This window comes from Anabrus simplex, chromosome 7 (genome assembly GCF_040414725.1).
Source record: "Anabrus simplex isolate iqAnaSimp1 chromosome 7, ASM4041472v1, whole genome shotgun sequence".
In the NCBI taxonomy this organism is placed as follows: Eukaryota; Metazoa; Arthropoda; class Insecta; order Orthoptera; family Tettigoniidae; genus Anabrus; species Anabrus simplex.
Window position 1 is genome coordinate 306,949,456 of NC_090271.1, and position 27,672 is coordinate 306,977,127.

Sequence of the window (27,672 nt, forward strand, 5' to 3'; positions counted from 1 at the left end):
CTCGTAGTGTAATATTTAGCCCTATTGGCTACTGTCCTTGGAGGCCTGGTATTGATTCCTCCTACTGACAGAGACTGAAGACTGGCAGAAGGGCTGATATTTGATTAAAAAGGTGCATGCAGCTCACCTTCATTGAGGGTGTTCCTGAAAGAGCTGCACCATCTCAGGATGAGGATTCAAATTTACATTTGTCTGGCTCCATAGCTGAATGGTTAGCATCTTAGCCTTGCTCCTCAGGATCCTGAATTCGATTCCCAGCTGTGTCAAGGGACTTCAGTTATAAACGGTTAACTCCCTTGGCTCAAAAATTGGGTGTTTGTGCTGTCCCCAACACTCCTACAACTCACATACAACACTACCCTCCATCACATTAACAAGCGGGCTCCTATACACATCATGCACCAGCTGCCCTCACCGGACGGTCTGCCTTCCACCAGGCTAGCGTAGACACATGACATTATTATCAATGTTATTTGATAAGTCTGTGAACATGTAGTAGGGGTTGACTGACAACTTAGTAGCTTCCAAGATGCTTGACAGTTATATTTGCTTTTGGCTGTCAAATCTCTTAGTCAATGGCTGGAAGCAGGCAACAAAAGTGGTGCACTGCAGGGTAATTAAGAGGCTTGCACTGAAAACAATACATAGTTGTCTTGTCGAGACAAATCAACTATCTACAGTCCACCTCTCTATTGTAATGTTTAGTGCTATTAGCTTTCATCCTCATGGACCCAGGTTTGATTTCCGGTACTGCCAGAAATTTAAAATTGACGGGAGGGTTTTATGTGATTAGAAAGGTGCATGCAACTCACCTCTGATTGTTGAAACTTGAGCAGCAATCAGATACTGGACAAGTTTGCCCTTCAACCTTCGCCCATTATCTACTCACAGGAAAGTAGCCGCCCTTAGATTCCTTTATAATGCTGTTAATGGTTTATTTCATTCTCCTGAACCTGCATCCTTCTTTTCCCTACATGTCCAACTCACAAATACAGGATAAATCCAACCCTTCATATTCCATATTCCTGCCTCTCTCTTGTTCAAAGAACTTTATTTATCCACATTCCAACCCTCTTTAACTCTTTATCTTCTGACAGGAATATGGACTTTTTTCTTTAATGCCTCCTTTAATCGGTTCTTCCTTAACTTAATCTACCTCATTTCCTTCATATACCTTTTTCCTCTTTGCATTGTTCTCCCTTATATTGTACATAATGTAATATTTGTTTTTTACTGTACTATACTGTTACTCATGTGTCATATCTGCATTTATCTTACTGTGCCTAGCTATTTCTTCTCTTTGTTTTATTTTCAATCTTGAATTTTCCATGTTCTTTTCTTTTGCCTTTATGTTTTATAGTTAGTTGTTGTGTGTCTACAGTTATTTTGTTAGTTTTTTTAAAATTTCTTCTGCTACTTTTGTCATTAGATGATTTTTCTTCATTGCTCCTTCATTCATTTTTTTTTTTTTAAGTTTGCATTCTGCTACTCCACTGTAAATACATTTTTATTGCGGAACTCTGTAATTCGGCTTCTCGCTGTTTTGGTTCCCTGAGTGAGCGAGTGAGTGAGTGAGTGAACAAATTAATTAGTTCCATGGGGGGTGTGCATGAAAAGAGCTACTTCACCCCAGGACAAGGACAAGGACAAAGATTTACAACTGCTCACAGATTGAGTCTAAATTACATTATCAGTTGAAATCATACAAAGAGAGATATATAGCAACACATAGTAGGATATAATATATAGAGAGGTCAGTAAAGTAAACTTGGCCAGGCTGAGTGGCTCAGATGGTTCGGGCGCTGGCCTTCTGACCCCAACTTGGCAAGTTCGATCCTGGCTCAGTCCAGTGGTATTTGAAGGTGCTCAAATATGTCAGCCTCGTTTCGGTAGATTTACTGGCACATAAAAGAACTCCTGCGGGACTAAATTCCGGCACCTCGGCGTCTCCGAAAAACCGTAAAAGTAGTTAGTGGGACGTAAAGCCAATAACATTATTATTAAAGTAAACTTGTGTCCTCATCGCAAGGTTGGTGCAGCTCTTTTCAGGTACACGCGCAATAATAGAGATAAGCTGCATGTACCCTTTTAACCACATACCAGCACTCCCACCATTCTCAAATTTGTGGCAGTACCAGGAATCAAACCCAGGCCTCCAAGGATAGCAGCTAATAGTGCTAACTGTTACACTACGGAGGCAGGCATGACAGGTCTGTGTGGGAAGAGGTAACAACAGAAAGAAGAGACTAGGAGAATCTCCACATCTTCATACACTGCCATCTTCAAACAGATGGGCTCTCTTTTCACCAATTCCAATTCGTCCACACCTATTTCTGCTTCCCAGTGTTGCTTAGACTGAAGATCTGTCGAGATGGCCCCTCAAGGAGTGATGATGAACCACCAATGACACTCGCATCTAATTGTTATCCACTTCTTTGCTCTGTAGACCTCTCTCTGTCTAGCCCTGTATTAAGATCAATTACCAGCTTTTGTATATATCTCACTTTTAGATAAGTTATTTTACCTTGAAGAGAGATGGGTTTAAATGGAATAATTACATTTTCAGGAGCTTGCTGCTGGTGGAAAGGAGCAATTTTACACAGGAAGAATAGGTCAAGCAATTGTTAATGAAGTAGCCTATGAAGGGGGGGTGTTGAGTTTAGAAGACTTGGCTGCCCACACCAGCACTCAGGTGGAACCCATCAGAGTGGACTACAAAGGTTACAGCATTTGGGAGATCCCACCCAATGGATTGGGCATCACAGCACTGCTCGCTCTTAACATTCTCAATGGGTTTGACCTTAAAGGTAATAGAAATATATCATGGTAAAAAACACATTTTTCTCTATAGAATTCCTTGCGTGCTGAATGTACACTCATTTGCATTTAAAAAAAAAATTGTGTACCAAGGAACCAAGGAGGATTTGTCAGAATCACATGAAATTTAAAATGAGTGGTTGTTGTGTTGATGTAAGTGAATTACTGTTATTATTTCATGTCAGAGTATTGATAGAATACAAATATTCATATGTTTTCAATCAATCACTACTGATCTGCATTTAGAGCAGTCGCCCAGGTGGCAGATTCCCTGTCTGTTGCTTTCCTAGCCTTTTCTTAAATGATCGCAAAGAAATTGGAAAATTATTGAACATCTCCCTTGGTAAGTTATTCAAATTCACAACTCCCCTTCCTATAAACGAATATTTGCTCCAATTTGTCCTCCTGAATTCCAACTTTATCTTCATATTGTGATCTTTCCTACTTTTAAAGACACCCCTCAAACTTATTTGTCTACTGATGTCCTCTCACACCATCTCTCCACTGACAGCTCGGAACATACCACTTAATCGCGCAGCTCGTCTCCTTTCTCCCAAGTCTTCCCAGCCCAAACTTTGCAACATTTTTGTAATGCTACTCTTTTGTCGGAAATCACCCAGAACAAATCGAGCTGCTTTTCTTTGGATTTTTTCCCGTTCTTGAATCAAGTAATCCTGGTGAAGGTCACATATGCTGGAACCATACTCTAGTTGGGGTCTTACCAGAAACTTATATGCCCTCTCCTTTACATCTTTACTACAACTCCTAAATACCCTCATAACCATGTGAAAGATCTGTATCCTTTATTAACAATCACATTTATGTGATCACCCCATAAACAGACATCAATCAATCAATACTGATCTGCATTTAGGGCAGTCGCCCAGGTGGCAGATTCCCTATCTGTTGCTTTCCTAGCCTTTTCCGAAATGATTTCAAAGAAACTGGAAATTTATTGAACATCTCCCTTGGTAAGTTATTCCAATCCCTAACTCCCCTTCCTATAAATGAATATTTGCCCCAGTTTGTCCTCTTGAATTCCAACTTTATCTTCATATTGTGATCTTTCCTACTTTTATAGACGCCATTCAAACCTATTCATCTACTAATGTCATTCCACGCCATCTCTCCGCTGACAGCTCGGAACATACCACTTAGTCGAGCAGCTCTTCTTCTTTCTCTCAGTTCTTCCCAACCCAAACATTGCAACATTTTTGTAACGCTACTCTTTTGTCGGAAATCACCCAGAACAAATCGAGCTGCTTTTCTTTGGATTTTTTCCAGTTCTTGAATCAGGTAATCCTGGTGAGGGTCCCATACACTGGAACCATACTCTAGTTGGGGTCTTACCAGAGACTTATATGCACTCTCCTTTACATCCTTACTACAACCCCTAAACACCCTCATAACCATGTGCAGAGATTTGTACCCTTTATTTACAATCCCATTTATGTGATTACCCCAGTGAAGATCTTTCCTTATATTAACACCTAGATACTTACAATGATCCCCAAAAGGAATTTTCACCCCATCAACGCAGTAATTAAAACTGAGAGGACTTTTCCTATTTGTGAAACTCACAACCTGACTTTTAGCCCCGTTTATCAACATACCATTGCCTGCTGTCCATCTCACAATATTTTCGAGGTCACGTTGCAGTTGCTCACAATCTTGTAACTTATTTATCACTCTATAGAGAATAACATCATCCGCAAAAAGCCTTACCTCCGATTCCACTCCTTTACTCATATCATTTATATATATAAGAAAACATAAAGGTCCGATAACACTGCCTTGAGGAACTCCCCTCTCAACTATTACAGGGTCAGACAAAGCTTCACCTACTCTAACTCTCTGAGATCTATTTTCTAGAAATAAAGCAAACCATTCAGTCACTCTTTTGTCTAGTCCAATTGCACTCATTTTTGCCAGTAGTCTCCCATGATCCACCCTATCAAATGCTTTAGACATGTCAATTGCGATACAGTCCATTTGACCTCCAGAATCCAAGATATCTGCTATATCTTGCTGGAATCCTACAAGTTGAGCTTCAGTGGAATAACCTTTCCTAAAACCGAATTGCCTTCTATCGAACCAGTTATTAATTTCACAAACATGTCTAATATAATCAGAAAGAATGCCTTCCCAAAGCTTACATACAATGCATGTCAAACTTACTGGCCTGTAATTTTCAGCTTTATGTCTATCACCCTTTCCTTTATACACAGGGGCTACTATAGCAACTCTCCATTCATCTGGTATAGCTCCTTCGGCCAAACAATAATCAAATAAGTACTTCAGATATGGTACTATATCCCAACCCATTGTCTTTAGTATATCCCCAGAAATCTGATCAATTCCAGCCGCTTTTCTAGTTTTCAACTTTTGTATCGTATTGTAAATGTCATTGTTATCATACGTAAATTTTATTATTTCTTTGACCTTAGTCTCTTCCTCTATCTCGACATTATCCTTGTAACCAACAATCTTTACATACTGCTGACTGAATACTTCTGCCTTTTGAAGATCCTCACATACACACTCCCCTTGTTCATTAATTATTCCTGGAATGTCCTTCTTGGAACCTGTTTCTGCCTTAAAATACCTATACATACCCTTCCATTTTTCACTAAAATTTGTATGACTGCCAATTATGCTTGCCATCATGTTATCCTTAGCTGCCTTCTTTGCTAGATTCAATTTTCTAGTAAGTTCCTTCAATTTCTCCTTACTTCCACAGCCATTTCTAACTCTATTTCTTTCCAGTCTGCACCTCCTTCTTAGTCTCTTTATTTCTCTATTATAATAAGGTGGGTCTTTACCATTCCTTACCACCCTTAAAGGTACAAACCTGTTTTTGCATTCCTCAACAATTTCTTTAAACCCATCCCAGAGTCTGTTTACATATTTATTTACCGTTTTCCACCGATCATAGTTACTTTTTAGAAACTGCTTCATACCTGCTTTATCAGCCATATGGTACTGCCTAACAGTCCTACTTTTAAGACCTTCCTTTCTATCACATTTATTTTTAACTACCACAAAAACAGCTTCATGATCACTAATACCATCTATTACATCAGTTTCCCTATAGAGCTCATCTGGTTTTATCAGCACCACATCCAAAATATTTTTCCCTCTGGTTGGTTCCATCACTTTCTGAATCAGCTGTCCTTCCCATATTAACTTATTTGCATTTTTGTTGGTCATGCTTCCTGTCGTTCGCATTTCCTTCCATGTTAGAATTATACAAAATACACAAAGGAGACTGGACAATTGGAATGAATATCTAAAGGAGTTTGGAATGGTAAATAATAAAAAGAAAATAGCAGTCATGCAGTATGGAAAAGAGAAAAAGGTAAGCCAAGTGAACATAGGCAGAGAACAGTTAGAGAATGTAGAACAGTTTATATATCTGGGTAGCATTATTAATTGAAGTAATGAAATCAACCCTAAAATTAATGTTGTAACAGACTAAATAAAAGTACATTTTTTCATCAAGTCAGAGAGCTTTTATGGGATGACAAAGTACCCAAGAGAATGAAATTAACATTATATAAACAGTATTTCACACCAATTGTAACATATGGACTAGAAACACTGGTAACTAATAAGAGACAAGATAGTAAGATCCAAGCAGTGGAAATGAAATTTTTAAGAACATCGGTTAAAAAGACAAGAAGAGACAGAATTCAAAATATTGAAATCAGAGAAGAGCTAAATATATATATATTTCTTTTTTGCTAGTGGCTTTACGTCGCACCGACACAGATAGGACGTATGGCGGCGATGGGATAAGAAAGGCTTAGGCATTGGAAGGAAGCGGCCATGGCCTTAATTAAGGTACAGCCCCTGCATTTGCCTGGTGTGAAAATGGGAAATCACGGAAAACCATTTTCAGGGCTGCCGACAGTGGGATTTGAACCCACTATCTCCTGGATGCAAGCTCACGGCCGCGCGCTCTTAACCGCACGGCCAACTCACCCGGTGAGCTAAATATAGAACCATTAGTACAGAAGATACAGAAAGCAAGACTGAGATGGTTCGGACATGTAAAAAGAATGGAAAAGGAATGGGTAGCAAGAAGGCAATTAGAAGTTAAGGGAGAGACACCAGTTGGAAGACCGAGAAGAAGGTAGATGGATCAGATATGGAAGGACATTAGAGAAGCTGGATTGGATGTGGCAGAAGTAATGGATTAGGAAAAGTGGAACGACAGAAAGTAGTGGAGGAGGCTTGTTAACCACACCCAGGTGACTGGAGTGGGATATTGATGATGATGATGACATGGCACTTACCAGATATGTATTTCACCGAGTCCATCCAAAAATCAGCGACAGCAATTCCCTCTTTGGTAGCTAGAATGAAGTCTTGAAGTGTACATTGGAATGAATGAATGAATAAATGAATGACAGGGCATATTTGACAGTTATACACATGTGGGGTAGTTTGTATTTCCTCACAATCACAAAGTTCTGTCTGTTTTCCTAAATATTCCCACCTCTTGAGGTTGTCCCTAGATCTTCCAACACCACTCCTCAAACGACTAAGCAACCTCCAAGTAGCCCAGCTGAGCTGATATCCAGGAGGTAGAGATACATGAGGTACCATCCACTCCAAAAGGTGCAGTGTCCTACTTCGCCACATGTCTTAGCGCACTGTTGCTGGTGATTTGTTAAAAGTGGCAGAGACTTTGAGGAAGCTTTTTCTTGATTTTAATCTTTTAGGAGGCAGTCGATCAGGTGACTCCTCTTGTTCTCCACTTTTGTCCTTTCATATCTTGCCACCACTTCCCTCCGAATATCAGGGAGTGTGATCCCAGCCAGGCACTAAAGTTTCTCAGTAGGGGTTGCTTTCAGACATTCTGTAACTATTCTGCAGTTTTCATTCGAAGCTACATCCACCCACTTTGTATGAGCCAAATTGAACCGAACAGGACTTGCGTATTCCGCCGCAAAACAGTTGTCCTCACTACTGTTGATCGTGCACCCCACTTGGTCAAGCAAAAGTTTACGAAGGATACTGTTTCAGGCTGAGACCTTTTGTCCACTATCCAGGTCCAGGGTGACACCAAATTACTTTGGTAAAAAGCAATGCTCCAATTGCCTCCCCTCCCTCTCCACAATCAATTGCCTATCAGCTTCCTGATTCCTGAGATAAAATGCACACACCTGGGTCCTACCAAGCTTTTGAACTGACCAGTTTTTCTTATAAGAAGTTTATTTATTTATTGGTGACAAAAGATCACATGAGCCTCTGGCTTGTGATATGGACAGTACAGTACATATTTTTCTTAAGGCTACACAATAATTACATTTCATATACAATAGCTTTTTCAGTAAAGTGACAAGTACATTTTTGGATAAGTAAGACATAGTTGTTGTTTTTTTAACATGTTAGCATCATAGTTTTTCAGAAGTATAATTTGATATTGCATGGCTGTAAGATATTAGCTACTGACAATATATTAATGTGTTAATTAAAGTAAGTTATATAGAGGTTATACCTACCTACCTACCTACCCACCTACCTACCCACCCACCTACCTACCTACCTACCTACCAGTCCGCCCGCCCGCCCGCTCACTAAAATGGGAGAAGTTAACAGCAGAGTGGGTTAATTTCCTGCCTAGCTTATACATAAAGACTGATGATGAAAATGCAGTTTGTTTATGAAATGGCAGAATATTTTACTCTGAAAAAACTTCATGTGATGATTTGGGGAAGGGGAATCCATACATGATTATGATGGCTCTTTTCTTGTACGATTTCCGAATTATTAACATAATCTTCCCTACATCTTCCCCAAATGGAGCTTATGTATGTTAGATGTGGGTGGATCATTGCATTATACAAGGTGCGTTCCATAACTAATGCAACCAAATTTATAAAAAAATCATTTATTGAATATATTTGTACAAATAATCAAAATCTTCAAAATAGCACCCTCCTGCATCGATACACTTCTGGAGGCGTTGTTTCCATGCCTGGAATGTCCTTTAGAGCTGATGTAACATGCGCCTGGATTCTTTCAATCGTGTCCCAATGTTTTCCTTTCATGACTCCTTTTAACCGAGGAAACAAAAAAAGTCAGCGGGAGCCAAGTCAGGACTGTAGGGAGGCTGGGAAACTGATGGGGTGTTGGTCCTGGCCAGGAAGTTGTGATGAACTTCCCACGTGTCCTTGATGTTGCTTCGGCAGCGCGAGACCTTCTTTTCAGTCTTTTGAGCACTTGTTTGTTGTTTTTGCCATGTTTAGAGTTTGTGCTATCAACTGAAGGCTCAGCCGTCTGTCAGAGTTCAAACAATCACGCACATGCGTCACATTTTTGTCAACTCGTGAGTTTGATGGTCGTCCACTACGAGGTTCGTCGGTGATCTCCTCTCAGCCCTCCATGAACGACTTGTGCCATTGGAAAACTTGTGATTTGGACAAGCAATCAGTCCCAAAGGCCTGCTGACGTAATGGAAATGTTTTGGTGGCGGACTTCCCAAGTTTAACGCAAAATTTGATAGCATACCGTTGCTCTACAGAACGATCCATTGTGCCGTATTACATGAACTCAAAACGGGCTTGACGGAAACGCACATCCTGACACTCCGGCAGCTCGCTGCCGTATGAGATAAAGAGCGTTTGAAGCTAAAACCCCCCTCCACCTAGCCCAGCAGGTTAGAACACACTGTGGTGTACAGTTGCGTCAGAAAAAAATTGGTTGCATTACTTATGGAACGCACGTTGTACATAAACTTAAATTGTTGGTGGGAGAAATTACTGTATCTTAATCTGGGCATTATTCCTACCAAATGGGTAATTTTGATGATTACATAATCAAAATGGATTTACCAGGAGAGTGTTGAGTCTAATACTATACCAAGATACATAGCTGAGTTGACTATTTCTGTTACTTGGTCCTTTAGGGTAACAGTGTTAGCCACATGTGATCTTATGGGCTGTTTTATGAAAGATTAAGCATTTTGTTTTAGTTACATTTATGATCATTTTTGAGATAAATCCCAGTCCAATAACTTGTTCAAGTCACAATCTATATCTTCCATAATTTGTGTTTCACTTAGTCCTTTATACTATAATGGTTATAGCGTCCGCCTTGCCAACTTGCTATCGGCCGTATCGGCCCCACCCCCCGTACACTCGAGCGCACCAATCACTAGCAACACTTAAGTGCTGGGCGGGCCCTTCTCTCTTCTGTCCGTGGTCGCGCCGCATGGGACGACGGAAATTACTCGACTATTAATCCGGAGTCTTCCATCTCGCGAGGTTCCTGGATTCATCGAGCATCCGGACTGTTCTAGAAGGGCTGGCGCAGGTATATAAGAGCAGTTACTTGCCTGCAGTCAGTTAGTGCAAGTTAGACGGAGTGAGTGTGTGAGGAGTGAGATTGAGTTCGCTGGCGTGAGTTAGGGAAGAGTGCAGTCAGTAATAGCCTGGGCTAAGATGTCAGCCTGATGGAGTATCTGCCTGTTGGAGCCGAGGACTCGTTCCTGTTTCCCTGATGTCGTGTGTGTGAGTCCCTTGAGGCCGGGTGCTGGAGAGGAACCTTGGGTGTTCTGGAGCAGCGCAAAGGGAACACTGGTTGCCAGCGTGTGCAGACTGCGAACGGAGTTCGATGGGTTGAGTGAACAGCGGATACTATCCCGACCTGAGACTGACATGTAGGCTGTGGACCGTGACAGCGCTAACAAGTGTGATTGAGTGGCCGAGTGAGTGTAGTGTAAATAATCGATGACTCTGTGTGTGTGCCATTGTAGATGGAACATGAGGAACTAAGAGAGAGCGCGAACCGTGTAAGTGTGTGTTATGAGCAAAAGTTGTGTGTAGTCTTGTGTAGTTTAGTGCGTAGCTAATAAATCTTAGAAATAGGACGCTACCAGGTTCTGTACTCATTTATTTATTTATCTACCCTGCCAACATGTTACAACTGGCGTCAGAAGTGGGATGGACAAGTGTGATAAACTGGTGGATAACATTTTACGTAAAAGCTAATTTTGTAGTCGACAGAAACTTCTACTAGCGAACTGAATTCCGAACAGCTCCAGATTTTTCTAATTAAGCTTGGTAAACTTGAAAATAAAATCTTATCCAGCTATGCCGAACTCGTTAGTGAACTGAGGTCTGAACGGAGTTCTAACACGGACCAACTGAAAACAGACTTAAGTGATCGGAAGAGTGAGCAGTTAAAGTCAGGAGACGAAGTGCGCTCTCTCGAAACCAAGGTTGACAATGATGATGTGCGGCATGACAACGGACCGGACGAGAAGAGGTCCGAAGAGATGCTCGCAGTTGTGGAGTCTGGAGTTCGAGGCCCAGTAGTGGAATTGAGTGCCCTGCATGCGGAAACGATGGCCGTGGAGACGCGAATGAATCCTGCTAGCAGCAATGGTGGCTCCACCATCGTGAAGTTGGAAACCCTACGCGACGACGGGATTACTTCCAAGAGAACCCAGTTTGAGACCGGATCGACATCCAAGAAGAGTTTTACAATATTTAAAATTCTTCCACCGTTTTGATACTTTTTTTGCCTTTTGGCAATTTTTTTATTTATCAACGATACATGTTTCGCTCCTTATTTCGGAACATCCTCAGCTGTTATTGTAGCTTAGGTGAATTGCTAAGATTTAAAACATGTTAATTTGCAGGTACGGTACATTGATTCACTTAAAAACTACTAAAATTACCAATTACATTAAATGATATTAAAAACAATGTAGGGGTTAGTGTGTTAATGATATGAGAGCGGATGATTACATAGTTGGTCAGCTTAAAAACTATGTCTATTCATTTGAATAGTTGTTAAAAATTTCATTTTGTTACATTAAAATGTCTGTTTGCGGTTAAAAGTTTAAAAAAAATGTTTGACTTCGTAACACTGTTCAAATTATTGAATGTTTTATCTTCTGTTCCTTCCAGGTAAGTTGTTATATATTATGAGTTTGTTTATGGTGCCTTTGATTGAGTCTAATGTGGAACTTTGAAGCTGATTGCTGAACAATATTTGTGAAGGGAGCTTCGTTTCAATTTCTGAAATGAAATAAAATAAGGAAATGGAAATTTGTTTTAAAAAAAAACATGTGTCTTTACATAATAACTAAATGTATAAAAAAGTTCTTTACCTTGCTATGTTAGACTCCAATTCTACTGTGACCCTGGAGGGACGTTTGTTGCTGCTTTGCGTCTTGTATAGTAATGGTGTGTGCGTTCCGTTGTATGCTCCTCCTTACGGGGAGGCAAGGTTGCGGAGAGGGGAGGGGGCGTGTCGGTTACTGTCACGGCATCAACTTTAGAAGGGCTAGGGAGAGGGGATGTACAAAATGGCGGAGGTTCGTTCTTATTTATCCTTTTACTGTTTGTATTGCATCTTTTGCCTAAAATTTCAAGACTTGATAGTGTCCCTTCAAATATAGGATTTCTAATGTCAATAGTTTCATTTAGGTTATTGTCCTGATTGCTTTTCTGTTCTAAATAAATGTATAGATTTTCTAATGTGTTAAGGAGAACTCCTTTGTTTATTTTATGTAATATAGTTAAATCCTCCTCTATGGTTGTAAATTGATGTCCGGTTGAACTCATGTGTTGACCCATTGCGGAAATTTTTTTATGTCTTTTAGCGTTGACATGCTCCTGGTATCTTACTGTAAAACTGCACCCTGTTTGTCCGACATAACTTTTTTTACATTGGTGACACTTCAATTTATAAACTCCTGATTCAGAATGTTTGTTTTTTCCTAGGGAATTAACAGTAGTGTAATTGAATAATTTATGCTTTGTGTTATTGCTGGTTGAATATGCGATCTTATAATTATATTTTCTAAACAAATTGGTTACTGTGTATAAGTTAGAGTTATTGAAGGTGAACTTGACGTATTTGTCTTTCCTTTTTGTTTCGGTTTTTAGGTTAGTTGGTAATTTCTGTTTGAATTTACCGATTATTTTGTTTATTATTTTTGGTTCAAAACCGTTGTATTGGGTTTGTGAATAAAGCGTAGTTCTTTTTCTCTTTCTGTGTGTGTAAGGGGTATATTAAACGCTCTATATATGTAACTGTAATAAGCTGACCTTTTTTGCGATTCTGGATGCAATGAGTAGTTCTTTATTGTAATGGGAGTAAAAGTGGGTTTCCTGTGTATCTTGAAGACAAACTCTTCCTTTTTCCGTGTTACATTTATGTCTAAAAAGTTAATGGAGCTTTCTTTTTCTTTCTCTAATGTAAACTTTATTCTGAAATCAAGTGTATTTAATTTATTGAGGATATCGTCACTGTTATTCTCTCTTTGATCTATTACGCATTAGTGTCGTCCACAAAGCGGATCCATAAATTGAGACCTTCTATTTGTTCTATTATTTTGGTATGTTCGAGGTAATCAAGATAAATATTGGCTAAAGTGCCGGAAGCGGGAGCACCCATTGGGAGGCCTTCTTGTCTGTATATTTTTTTATTGAAAGTGAAGTAATTGTGTTTAGTAACGAATTTTTAGTATATTAATGAAATGTTCTACGTCTGGTATGCCGAGTTGTTTATGTTCTATAAGATTCTTCCTGATAATTTTTATTGTTTTGTCCACTGGAATATTTGTATACATGTACTTGATATCAAAGGAACATGTTATTGATGTGGTGTTAATTTAAAGTTTTTGAGTACTTTGCAAAAGTCTACTGAATATTTTATTGGTGTCTTGTTGTGAAAAACGTAATGTTTGGTTAGGAATGTATGTACGTATTGCGACGTTTTATAAGTAGGGCTGTTGCGGAAGTTTATTATTGGTCTTATAGGAATTCCTTTCGTTATGTAACTTTGGTAAGGCTCTTGCTGTTGGAAGGCCAGGATTCATGTTTATCAGTTTTTGGACGTCTTGTTCACTTAAAATAAAGGTTGCGTTTCTTAACATGTTTTTAACTCAGTCTGAGTTTTAGTTGTAGGGTCTCGATCTATTTCTGAAAAAGTGTATTATTGAAGAAAGTTTCTGTTTTTTTAATGTATTCCTCCTTATCTAAAACTACTATTTTCCCTCCCTTGTCCGCTTTGGTAATTACTATTTCCTCTTGTTTTATTTTATGTGATAAACTTGAAGTAGGTTTATTTCTGTTATGGGAAACTATTAAGCCTTTTACTAGGTTCGGAATTTTCTTTTTTACCTCGTGTCTGATGTCACTCTGAACTTCGTTAGGGAGTTTTTGTATAGCTGTTTCTACTTCTGCAATGGTAGTTATTAGCTCTTTTTCTTTGTTTCTACCTATCCAATTGAAATTAGGGCCTTGACTTAGGGTTTTCATTTCCTCATCAGTGAGATTAACCATAGAAATATTCTTAACGGGCAAAGGGTATTCTTCCAATTCATTTTCTGAACTTGAAGATTAAGCTTTGCCATTTTCATTTTTTATTTTGGTATTTTTTAACGATGTTAATTTGTTATTAAGGGTTTCCTGTTTTTTACTTAAAATGATATCCATTTTTTCATGGATGTATCTTTGAAACGAATCCCATTCTAAGGGTAACAGTAGTGTTGGACTTTGGAGATGTGCCAAATACATTTTACCATTGAGAAATGCTTTCTTTCTATAAAGGTATTTTATTTCATTTTTTAGCCATATTTGATTGACTCTCTTTTGTGTTTCAAAGTGGTGCCTGGAGGGTACGTGTTTCTTTTGGGTTTTACTTAGAAATTTAGGAACTAGGTTGTCTTTAAGACATTTCTTTAAGAAATCTATGTCCTTAGTTAACTTAGCTACCTTCACCTTTAGATTGAAATAGATGTTAGCTTGTTTATTTGCCTGGTTGGCCTTAGAATTGCAAGTAATCAACTTCATTTTCCATATCAAAATTTAATCACTAAGTTTTACAATATTTAAAATTCTTCCACCGTTTTGATACTTTTTTTGCCTTTTGGCAATTTTTTTATTTATCAACAGTACATGTTTCGCTCCTTATTTCGGAACATCCTCAGCTGTTATTGTAGCTTAGGTGAATTGCTAAGATTTAAAACATGTTAATTTGCAGGTACGGTACATTGATTCACTTAAAAACTACTAAAATTACCAATTACATTAAATGATATTAAAAACAATGTAGGGGTTAGTGTGTTCATGATATGAGAGCGGGTGATTACATAGTTGGTCAGCTTAAAAACTATGTTTATTAATTTGAATAGTTGTTAAAAATTTCATTTTGTTACATTAAAATGTCTGTTTGCGGTTAAAAGTTTAAAAAAATGTTAGACTTCGTAACACTGTTCAAATTATTGAATGTTTTATCTTCTGTTCCTTCCCGGTAAGTTGTTATATATTATGAGTTTGTTTATGGTGCCTTTGATTGAGTCTAATGTGGAACTTTGAAGCTGATTGCTGAACAATATTTGTGAAGGGAGCTTCGTTTCAATTTCTGAAATGAAATAAAATACGGAAATGGAAATTTGTTTTAAAAAAACATGTGTCTTTACATAATAACTAAATGTATAAAAAAGTTCTTTACCTTGCTATGTTAGACTCCAATTCTACTGTGACCCTGGAGGGACATTTGTTGCTGCTTTGCGTCTTGTATAGTAATGGTGTGTGCGTTCCGTTGAATGCTCCTCCTTACGGTGAGGCAAGGTTGCAGAGAGGGGTGGGGGCGTGTCGGTTACTGTCACGGCATTAACTTTAGAAGGGCTAGGGAGAGGGGATGTACAAAATGGCGGAGGTTCGGTCTTATTTATCCTTTTACTGTTTGTATTGTGTTTTTTGCCTAAAACTTCAAGACTTGATAGTGTCCCTTCAAATATAGGATTTCTAATGTCAATAGTTTCATTTAGGTTATTGTCCTGATTGCTTTTTTGTTCTAAATAAATGTATAGATTTTCTAATGTGTTAAGGAGAACTCCTTTGTTTATTTTATGTAATATAGTTAAATCCTGCTCTATGGTTGTAAATTGATGTCCGGTTGAACTCATGTGTTGAACCATCGCGGAAATTTTTTTTCTGAATCAGGAGTTTATAAATTGAAGTGTCACCAATGTAAAAAAAAGTTATGTCGGACAAACAGGGCGCAGTTTTACTGTAAGATACCAGGAGCATGTCAACGCTGAAAGACATAAAAAAATTTCCGTGGCCAGTCTCTTCCATTAATATCGCTTATAGAACCTGATACACGAACCGTAATATATTCTTCAATTCAAATATAGTTAACATTAATCACAATAAATTCTCGAACTCTGGTATCTATAGGCTTAAATGCACCCATTGTGGATTCTCCTATATCGGACAGACTGGACGTAGCTTTTTGACCAGATACCTTGAACACTACAACGCTTTGAAACATAAAAAGTATTCCGCCATGAGCACCCATATGGAAGAGACTGGCCACAGTTTTACTACAATTGAAAAAGACCTTCAAATCTTGAAATACATCAATAAAAGTAAACTTATGGCAGAGTTTGAGAACATATTCCTAGACCAGCACTTTAACGGAAATCAAAATTTAAATGATACTTCAGAAATTAAAAGTCCAATAATCGAGAAAATTCCAGAACTACTCTCTCTTTTCAATATAAATAACAATAACTTTACGAGAATCTTTAATTATACAACTGTTAATAATACAACAACTACTACTCTACTGCCCTCTCATGCGACACCCCGTCCACGAATACCCGACCCGCCCAAGGAATCGGTCACCCCTCCTCCTCACATGACTCGCTCCCCGCCCCTACGTATACATACATACAACACTAGAAGCAGCAATAAGGTTACTCGCCAGTTTGCTTCACGCAGCCAACGCTAGCGAACACCTCACACTAGTCCCAAGGGTAAGCCTCCTTTTACAATTTTTTTTTTTTTTTTTTCGTTATAACATAACTTCATTTTTCCTCCCTTTTCTTTCATTCCAGATTTCTAACTCCAATTGTGCCATAATCTGCTCCATCCATCTCTGGTTTTCTGGAACTCTCCCTACTTTCAAGATTATAGTTACTCTTTAACGAGTCCACCATTGGTGTCCTGCGTTGTATACGATTAATTTTACTGCTAGCGTGTAAATACGGACTAGTTCAACTTGTATATTTTCTTCTGGTATTGTGTTTGGCTCCTACAGAATTCCTAACTACTGGAGTTCACGTCATATCAACCTTAGTTTCGTCGCCATGCGCCTTTTAACTGGTTCAGTTTGACTCGTACTATTCAATAAACTCTATTTCAACCTTTGTTTTTGCTCAATTTAAAGAACTCCATCGTCAATAATTAATCCATGTTTCACGCATTGACATATATTTTAAGGTCCACTATATCTATTTTTTTACTTTAACAACCTCATGATTGTTTTAACTTTACAGACTACCATCATTCAATGTATTCCACTACAAATACTTGCTGTTAATCTGTACATATTGTTATAATTTCAAGTCTAATGTTATCATTTTATTTTTTATTACGGCATTGTCACTCTTTTAACATTTTTTATCATTTCAGCTCAGGGCCCTGACCTAATCTTTGTAAATTAACGGCTGATGATGTTCGCTATGTCGAACGAAACATGTTCCATTATTTAAGACACCTCATGATTATTTTATAATTCAATGAGTAATGTATTGTATCGAGTAGGTGGTTGTTGATAAAAGGATTTTATAATTTTAATATATTGTCCTCAATACGGTTCTATTATGAGATTAATTACATGTAGCAATCCTAACGGACAGGTACTACCACTACAGCAGTGATTTAATTTCCTTTTATAAAGGTGTTCATCCACAAGAACTTCCCAGACTTCATGCACTTGCCTTAAAATTTATGTCAATGTTCGGTACAACTTATACATGTGAACAGATGTTTTCAATTCAGAATTTAAATAAATGTAGAACTAGGACATCTCTGTCTGATGCTGTCTTAGAATTTCTACTGCAAAATCGATTGTACCCAATATTGGTAAATTAGTTGCCGCAAAATAATGTCAACAATTGACTTAAATATTAAATGAACATTAAAGCAAATGCAATGTATGTACAGAATAAATTATGTGTTTGTGTATTTACAGAATTGTCATAAAGCACAGTGCCAGGGCCATGGGAGTACCTCAGCTGGAATCGTTTGGTCTAGGAGAAAGATGTTAAGACTTAACTATGGAGGGTAGCCATGTTCTACTCAGTATATAGCCGTCCTCTTAATTAAAATTATTTGGGTGTTTAGCAATTTCTATCACTTCACAAATGACTCTAGGTGTAAAACATTTCTCTTTATAAATGACAAATGTTGCATCAAAGTTAATTTGATGGTCATTATGTATGGCATCAGACCTCTCTGGCTGGCAAAGATGTTAGTGCCTGCAATGTTCATTAAACCTCGTAGTTACCCTCAGATATTTGGCCAAATTCCTTGTTTCTGTGGATTAGTACTCCTTTGGTGAAAGTTTTATTGCATAGTATTGAATCAAAATCTCAAAAAACTATTATTAACTCTGCTGGTGTTGAGTCCAACTAGTCTGAGTTTCCTGTTTAATGATCTATCCAACAGGATGAATTTCAGTCCCCAAAAGACCTCCCAACCTTGAGTTATTCTTCTCTTTACTTCTTTGTCCATTCTTTGTTAGAGATTAGTTGACCTAGATAAATGTATTTGTCAACATATTGCAGTACATTTTCATCAATTATGGTTGGATTTGATGGCCTGTTGGACAATAGTTTTGTTTTGTTATAGTTCATTGTGAGTTCTACTGTTTTAATGGTTGTACTTAGTTCGATAAGCATGTGTTCTATGTGGGAGCTTGCGATCAGCATGATGTAATCAGCAATTCTTAAGTTTGTCAGTTTCTTCCCATTTATCTTTATGCCATACTGGTCATCCTCTTGTAGTTTTCTGAATGCATCTTCCAGCACGCTGTTGAATAGCTTGGGGCTTATGGATTGCCCTGTCTTACTCCTCTGCTTAGGCGAAAGGGTTGTCCACTTTTTCAGTCTTCACTTTGGTGACACTCTGCTTGTAGACATTTTCTAGAATTTTGACGTACGGTATTTAGAATCTATTCCTTGAATGCTTAGTGCCTGGAGTACTCTTGAACATTCCATTGAGTCAAATGCCTCGCTGTAATCAACGAAAGCTATGTACACCAATAGATTGAATTCTTCTGTCTTCTCAATGATGTGGATGAGGTTGTGAATGGGGTCTACAGTGCTAAAGCTTGAGTGGAAACCTGCTTGTTCACATGGTTGATTCTCATCCAGTTGTTTCTATTTTGCTATTTTGCTTTACATCACACTGACACAGATAGGTCTTATGGCGATGATGGGACAGGAAAGGCCTAGGAATAGGAAGGAAGCGGCCGTGGCCTTAATTTGCCTGGTGTGAAAATGGGAAACCACGGAAAACCATCTTCAGGGCTGCCGACAGTGGGGTTCGAACCCACTATCTCCCGGATGCGAGCTCACAGCTGCGCGCTCCTAACCACATGGCCAACTCGCCCGGTTCCAGTTGTTTCATCACCTTTCTTGTTATTATTATCTTTGAGAACTGTTTATACAAACTTACCATAAGGCTTATTGGTCTATTGTTCAGACTGCCCTTTGGTTCTTTTTTGTGTAGTAGGATGATTCTGCTTGATTTCCGTTGCTCTGGAATGATTTCTGTTTCCAGGAACTTATTGAAAATTGCTGTGATTGTACTAGAAGTTCCGCTCCCTCCTTTATAAACTCATTCCAGATGCTATTTTCACTGGGAGTTTTGCTGTTCTTGAATTCTGCAATTGCGCTCCTCACTTCACTAGGCAATAAAAGGGGAACTTGCTCTCTAATGCCTTGCTTGTTTCTCATTGTTGTGTTCTGGTGGGAGCTCATATATAGCATTTTGTAGAAACCCATTGCTTCTTCTAATATTTCTGTTCTCTTTGTCGTACTGTCCTCTGACCCTTTCTTGGCTCCCAACATCCAGTGTTTCCCTTTGGTTAGCTTTTTCTTCACTCTTCTAGTGGACTTTGTGGATTCCAGTATTTTACTCATAATTGTGTCGTGTCCGACTCGTTGGCTGAATGGTCAGCGTACTGGCCTTCGGTTCAGAGGGTCCCGGGTTCGATTCCCGGCCGGGTCGGGGATTTTAACCTTCATTGGTTAATTCCAATGGCCCGGGCGCTGGATGTTTGTGCTGTCCCCGACATCCTTGCAACTCACACATCACACATAACACTATCCTCCACCACAATAACACGCAGTTACCTACACATGGCAGATGCCGCCCACCCTCATCGGAGGGTCTGCCTTACAAGGGCTGCACTCGGCTAGAAATAGCCACACAAAATTATTAATTGTGTCGTGGTGTTCACATGTATAATTCCAGATTTCTCTCTTTGTCAATCTATCTAGCTTGGCTCTGGCTGAGTTGAATCAAGACTGTTGAAGCTTTTCTCTCTGTTTTATGAGTGTGATGGTCAATGGCTTTAGGTTGTATTTGGTCCTCTTAGTCTCCTTTCTTCTGATGCTGTAGTTGCCTGCTTCTACTAAGCATTGTTCCAGTGTATTGTAGAGCTTCCTGTTTTTGAGGTCTGTGTTGAAGTGTGCTTGTGAGAGTTGGTTTTCTAAGTGGTCCAGAAATTTACTTCTGTCCATTGTTTCAATATTTGTTCTTGCTCGTAACACCTGCTGTTGACCTTCATTACTGTTCTTATCAGAACTTCTTATTCTTCTTCTTATAATAGTAATAATGATGGATATATTTTATGCTTGAAAAACTTGTACAGAACTGTTGTTCCAGGTCTTGGTCTTGGCTCGTCAGACTATCTACACTTACTCATTGAAGCTCTCAAGCTAAGTTTTGCCGACACCTTATTTTATGTTGCTGATCCAGAGAAAGAATCAGTTCCCGTAAAACAACTTCTGAGCAAAGAGTATGCTGAAGAAAGGCGGCAGCTAATTTCTACCACCCAGTAAGTGTATATTACTGTAATATTCTGTTGCTTATAAAATTCAGGGTGAATGAGTTTCATTTTCACAACATCTGCGGCCTTACGTATACCATATCTCTAGTAGTGGCAGCATTTTTTGTGCAGTTCAAGAGAAATAGCCCGGGGGAGGGGGTCACAAAAATGTTGAATTTTTTATTTGAATTTCATTTACTACCTGCAGAATTCAATATATCTGTGACACTGGCAAAACCAAAAAGCTCTTCAGCCACGAGGTAAGTTTATTGACTAATCATCTTGTTTTTCAAGCTTTTTAAGTTATGAATGAACTTGTTTGATCATTACTACAACACGCATCGTGGTAGCAGGAAGCTAAGTCAGGTAAAATAGGCACTAAAGTTCCATTGTTGGTGAGGAACTCTGAGACCAGTAGGGAACAATGGGCAGGCGTGTTGTCGCAAGGAATGCACTGTTCTCCATTTCATCACCATCTCAATGATTCGGTGACAGTTCTAGCTAAATACTCAAAAATGAGTATTCCATTGTTGATTGCACCATCGATTGAGAATATCAGTAAATCCAAATTGATAGCATGGGCACTCAATCTTCAAAACTCTGCATTTTGACTCGGTATGACAGTGGAATGATCCTCTTCTCCAAGATGCAGTAAGTATTCTGTTGAGGCACCACTCCAAGCCTCCTTGGTAGTACAATGCAGTGAAAGATTGTTGTGGAAGGTACCAGGTGTATGCATAAGTTTTTGCCACTTTTTGTGGTAAAGAAAACACACAATTTTCAAGGAAAAATTCATTTTTTGTTTATTCAAAATATTGGCCATCGGCTTCTACACACTTCGCCCATCTTTCAGGTAAGTTATGAATACCATGCCAGAAAAATTGCTTGTCTTTTGCGGCAAACCATTCATCGAGCCATTTTCCAACTTCCTCGAAATTGCTGAAGTGCTGCTCTGCGAGCATGTGCCCCATTGGTGCGAAGAGGTGATAGTCAGATGGCGCCAGGTCAGGGGGAGTATCGCAGCTGCGGAAGGATGTCCCATCCGAGCGATTTCAAGGTCTCTTTGACTGGTTTTGCTGTGTGAGACGGCGCACTGTCGTGTAACAAAATCACTTTGCCATGTTTTCTGGCCCATTCCAGTCGTCTTTTGATCAATGCATGATTTAAATTAACCATTTGTTGGCGATAGCGTTATGCATTAACGGTTTCGCCGGGTTTCAAGAGTTCATAATACACAATACCACTCTGGTCCCACCAGACACAAAGCATGGTCTTCTTGCTGAAGCAATTTGGCCTTGGTGTTGAAGGACCGGCTTCACCAGGTGACAGCCATGATTTTCTCCACTTTGGGTTTTTAAAATAAATCCATTTTTCATCACTCGTCACAATTAGGTACAGAAATTATTTTCTTTCTTGGTGTTGAAGCAATATTTCACAAGTGACTTTGCGATTTTCCATTTGCCGTTCATTCAAATCGTGTGGGACCCATTTACCGAGATTAATGAACCTTCCCATTGCTCTTAAACATCTGCTGTTTGTTTCTTGTGACACATTTAATGCTTGTGCCAATTGCTGTTGAGTTTGAGTTGGGTCATCATCCAGTAACGCCTGTAATTGCTCGTCTTCACACTTTCGTGGTCTATCAGAGCATGCACTGTCTTTCATATTGTTATCACCACATTTACACCTAGGTAGGGCTCTCATCTTTACAGATATGCAGGTCGCCTAATAGGCCGTCTCTCCGGAGGCCATGCACCATTATTATTATTACCATGGTTAAATTGTCAAAACTATGTCTCACATGTTCTAATCGATAGAGTATGTTTACCATATGTTTCTACCAGCAAATTATGACTTTCTGTAGCATTTTTCTTTTGATTAAATAAGAAGAGCAATGTGTGCTGGAAATGTTCCTTTTCAGGCACAGACGTCGACATGATCACTGAACGATACAACACAGATGCTAGTGTCTGGTGGACTCAACTTGTGTGTGTTGGTAGGTTAATGTCAGACGAACAAACTGATGTATGTGTCAATTTCATATGCTGCATACTGTTTGCTGGTGCCATCTCTTAGTGAAACAGGAAAATACATCCATACACCTGGTAAGTGTCTCTACGTATGACAAATACCTGTCTAGGCTTTGGTACTCAAAAATCAGGTTCCCAATAGTGAACCATAATTTGATTTTACCTATTGAAAATATATCATCATCATCATATTCTAAAGGCTAAGTCTTGTTGCTGCAGCCATAGATTATCTTGAGCCAGTCTTTCAACTCAGTGGAAGTCTTGCAGTTTTGTTTTTTTCTTCTCTCAGAAGCAGGTTCTTAAAATAAGTTGGTTTTTTTTTTGGTATTGGCTTTACATTGCACCGACACAGATATGTCTTAGGTGACAATGGGATAGGAAAGGGCTAGGACTGACAAGGAAGCGGCCATCGCCTTAATTAAGGTACAGCCCCAACATCTGCCTGGTGTGAAAATGGGAAACCACGGAAAACCATCTTCAGGGCTGCCGAAAGTGGGGTTCGAACCCACTATCTCCCAAATACTGGATACTGGCCGCACTTAAGCGACTGCAGTTATCGAGATCGGTAAGAAATAAGACACTCTGGGTCGTCCTCTTCCTATCTTTCCAGCAATTCTTCCTTCAGTGATTTACAAAGGAACTTGTCATGCTGAAGAATGTGACCGCAAATTTCATTTTCCAGTTTTCAAGTTCAGTAACCAGACTCTGTTTTTCTCCTATCTCTTTAAAGACTTCGGTATTGCTCTTCACTTCAGTCCAATGTATCCTCTGCATTCTTCTCCAGGCCCACATTTCAATTGCCTCTAGGCTTTTCTTTTCCTGCTCTCCTAATGTCCAGCTTTCACAACCATACAGAAGCACGTTCCATACAAAGGTCTTTTCAAAGCCTTCCGAGTTTTATTATCTATTTGTTGGCCAGTACATGCTCTTTATCTTGGAAGTCTCTCTCTGCCATGGCTATCCTTTTTGTGAATTCTGATATGCTCTGATTATCACTCGTTATTAGGGTTCCCAAGTAGCAAAACTGTTTCACTTGGTCAGTTTTGATGTTTGTTATAGGTGTTTTGTTGGATTTACATATTGTCATGTTTTTTGTTTCCCTTGCATTAATTTTGAGGTTCCATTTGCCTAAAGTTTCTGATAATATGTTGATAATTCTCTGCTTACTTTTGCCTGTTTCTGTTAGTATGGCAATATCATCAGAAAATCTTATAGAATGTACTTCTTTACCATTAATTTTTATTCCAATGAACATTCTCACCGAGACTGTGACACTATAAATTGTGCAAGGGGACTGATGAAGTACATGGATGATACAAATTTTGTGTATCTGTTGTGCAGTTACGGAGTATGCTTTGTTCAGATTGACCCCTTGTTTCAAGTTCTGAAATCACTAGTTAATATAAATGCTTGCCATAACAAACTATAACTCGCCATTGCAAATATACTGAACCTAAGACACAAGGCTTTCAGTGAAGAGTGTGTACAAAAAAGTGTGGTTTCAGTAACTCTTAAAAGATTAAGTTGAAAGCACTGACATATGAAATCATCAACTGCCAACTTGTCCAAATAAAATCCAGATTCCACAGCTCCAGTTTGTAGAATTAGTGAGTGAAAAAATTCATGGAATAGAAAAACTTCCAAAGTAATAAGGTAGTATCCTGCTTATTTTAAGTCAGACCAGCTTGAAAATGAGCTCTTCAATATTTATCCAGAAGAACAAATGCATTTATCACCATAAAACCTACTGAAGTATTTAGTTGTATATGACTAAGACTAGATGTATGAGGAGGTCACTAAGCTGTTGTGTTTGGTTGCAACATATCCCGCTACCATAGCACATAGCGAAAGAGTCATGAGTACACTCAAAAGGATTAAAATCTATTTAAGAAACTCTATGAAGAACCACATTTGTGTACTGTAATGTAAGCATTTTAGCTGTTGAAAAAACTTTGAGGAGAACTGTCCTCTGATGCCACTTTTATTGAGAATCATTGACATTTTAACAACAAAGAAGAACTGACAGATGGATTTGGTGTATAAGACAGTTCAGGTAAGTGTTAGAATGTTTTAATTATAACCGTTATTATAACATTGTTGATTCCATTTCTATCTTTAAACTTAATTTAACGGAGTACAATTCAAGAAAATGCACAAGTGTCCACCTCCATGTTTTATTTCTAGCACCAGGGTGTAACAATAAGGTTCCCATTTTTTAATTTCACATTACACCACTGGAAATGGCAGATGGACTTTATGAATGAAATATGGCAGAAGCAAGTTGTTTGCCTGTAAATAGGCATCTTCTAGATAAGAAAACTTTCTAGCAATTATGTGAATGACTGCAAAACACAGGAATATTTCAAAAATGAGTGAAAGACTGCATCAGACAAGTTGATGTTCCAACTGTTGACTTCGAAGAGCATGTTTTGGAGCACATTGAACAAAATACAAGCATAAACCAATGAGATGGATGCCAACAAATCCACCAGACACCCTGTGTGTTTGAAAGAGTGTGGCATTCTACAAGACAATAATCGCATGCTAACATTCAAGCCGCAGCTGGTCATTTGGAGCATCCCGTGTAATGGTAAGCATGCCTACCATTACTACAGCAGAACTGGAACGATAATTCAGAAATCAAGTGTAATAGGATACATGTTCATATAGAGCTTTTTCTTTGTTTTGGTTTCTTCTATGCACTGGTGATATGGCTCCTACATATCATATCATGAACAGTGTCCGACTCGTTGGCTGAATGGTCAACATACTGGCCTTCGGTTCAGAGGGTCCTGGGTTTAATTCCCGGTCAGGTCGGGGATTTTAACCTTCATTGGTTAATTCCAGTCACTCGGGGACTGGGTGTTGGTGCTGTCCCCAACATCCCTGCAAATCACACACCACACATAACACTATCCTCCACCACAGTAACACGCAGTTACCTACACATGGCAGATGCCACCCACCCTCATTGGAGGGTCTGCCTTACAAGGGCTGCACTCGGCTAGAAATAGCCACATGAAATTATTATTATTATTATTATTATTATTATTATTATTATTATTATTATTATTATTATTATTATTATTATTATTATTATTATTATTATTATTATGAACAGTTGTTCTTTCTGGCCCCGACAGTATTAAGTTTGCGAATCTTAGAGAATTTTTAATTTTCATGCCCTTTGTACCCCTTGTCTTTCTTTGGACGATACCTTCATTTTTTTGAAGTGTCGGACCCTTTCCATATTTTCTTTTAAAACAATAATCACCACCACCACTACTATTCTCTGAATTCAAGAGAACAAATTGAGGCAAATATTAATTTACAGGAAGGGGAGTTAGGGATTGGAATCACTTACCAAGGGAGATGTTCAATAAACCTCCAATTTCTTTGCACGGCTAGGAAAACAACAGATAGGGAATCTGCCACCTGGGCGACTGATCAGTAGTGATAGATAACCTTTCCCGACTAGCTTGTCCGTTCATTACTTTTTACTGTCTAGTGTGCCGCTGGTTATCATCATAAAACCCTCCTCATTTGACTTAGTTTAGGCGTTAGATTATGTTCGACTGAATGTTTCATGGGTTTATTTTGCAAACATCACTGAAAATTACATTTTTAAAACAGGTAAATTTTAGGAATAAGAAATATTTTTGTTTTAACCTAATGCCAAAGAATTAATTGTGACATACTTCTTTATTAAAGTGTAATGTTGAAATATGCCATGTTGCAAGATTTTTGACTTATATATTACATGTTAAAAACATTAAAATATATCAGTATGTTGTGTGGCATGTCATAGGTTCGCCATCCCTGCACTATACAGAAAGATATAAACACATAATGGCAAGTCAGTGTAGGAAGAGAGAGGTCAGAAAGAGGAAACAAGGACAAACATGATAACACAATAGGACAGAGACAATTGAATTATCTTTCTCTCTTCCCTTCTGCTACATTTATCCTGCTTTCTTCTTATCTGACACTTTCCACTTCAAGTTGGTCCTCTAATAATTGTTGGTGTCCACTGAACTGAAGCAGATATAAGCTCATCAAGGGATGAGAAGGAATGGATGTACACTGCTGGCCAAAACATATGAATCCGCACAAATATGTTTATCGATTGCTTAATGTCAGAATATATTACTGTAAGCAAGTTTTGAAGGTTTTCAGGCAACGGCGATGAGTTTATGTTTGTTCAGTATCGGAAAAAGTGCATCATCCTGTACAACACCTACAGTGAAAAACTGAAACATGGAGGGGGCTCTCTGATCGTTTGGGGTTGTTTCACATTCAGTGGAGTTGGTAGACTGCACCGAATTCAAGGAACACTGGACAAAAATGGCTACGATTCCATCCTATCTCGTTATACACTTCCGTCTGGACAGCAAAGTGGGTTTGTCCTCCAACAGGACAATGACCCGAGACACGTGTATCGCTATTGCATGAATTATCTGCAAAACAAACAAAACTCTGGGGAATTGTTTTTTATGGAATCCCCCCCCAATCCCCGGACTTAAATCCAATTGAGCTGCAGTAGGAGGAGTTGCATTGGCAAGTCTGAAAAGAGTGTCCTTCTTCATCGGAAAAGCTGCGGGACATTTTGTGGAATGCCTGGCAAAGTATACCTGGATCAGTGTTAGGAAAACTTGTTCTGAAAATGCCGAAAATAGTTAAGTGTACTTGCAGCAAAGCGGAGTTTCTTTGATCAGAAAAGAGTTTGATGTGTTCTGGTGATCTGTGGGAGTAAATGTGTACACATTGTCTATTTCTTGCTCAGATGTAATGTAAAAATGTAGTTTTATTGTAAAATATTAGTTTTAGAATATATATTTGTCAGTTCCTTGCATACGTATGTTGTTTTCTTTTAATCTCAGTCCATTCTTTAACAGTTCAATGCTTGTCCAGAAAATTTTGGTTGGCAGTGTAAAAGAACATGGACTAA

At 38.7% G+C, this 27,672-nt stretch overlaps 1 protein-coding gene across 1 annotated transcript in view; it reads left to right on the plus strand.

Annotated features, from left to right (window-relative positions):
* LOC136877138 (glutathione hydrolase-like YwrD proenzyme) overlaps positions 1-27,672 on the plus strand; it is a 70,144-nt gene that overhangs the window by 34,779 nt on the left and 7,693 nt on the right. The window contains exons 5-6 of the mRNA XM_067150950.2: positions 2,567-2,807; positions 20,532-20,703. Of these exons, the coding sequence (XP_067007051.2) occupies positions 2,567-2,807; positions 20,532-20,703 (413 nt within the window). The remainder of the gene's footprint in view (positions 1-2,566; positions 2,808-20,531; positions 20,704-27,672) is intronic.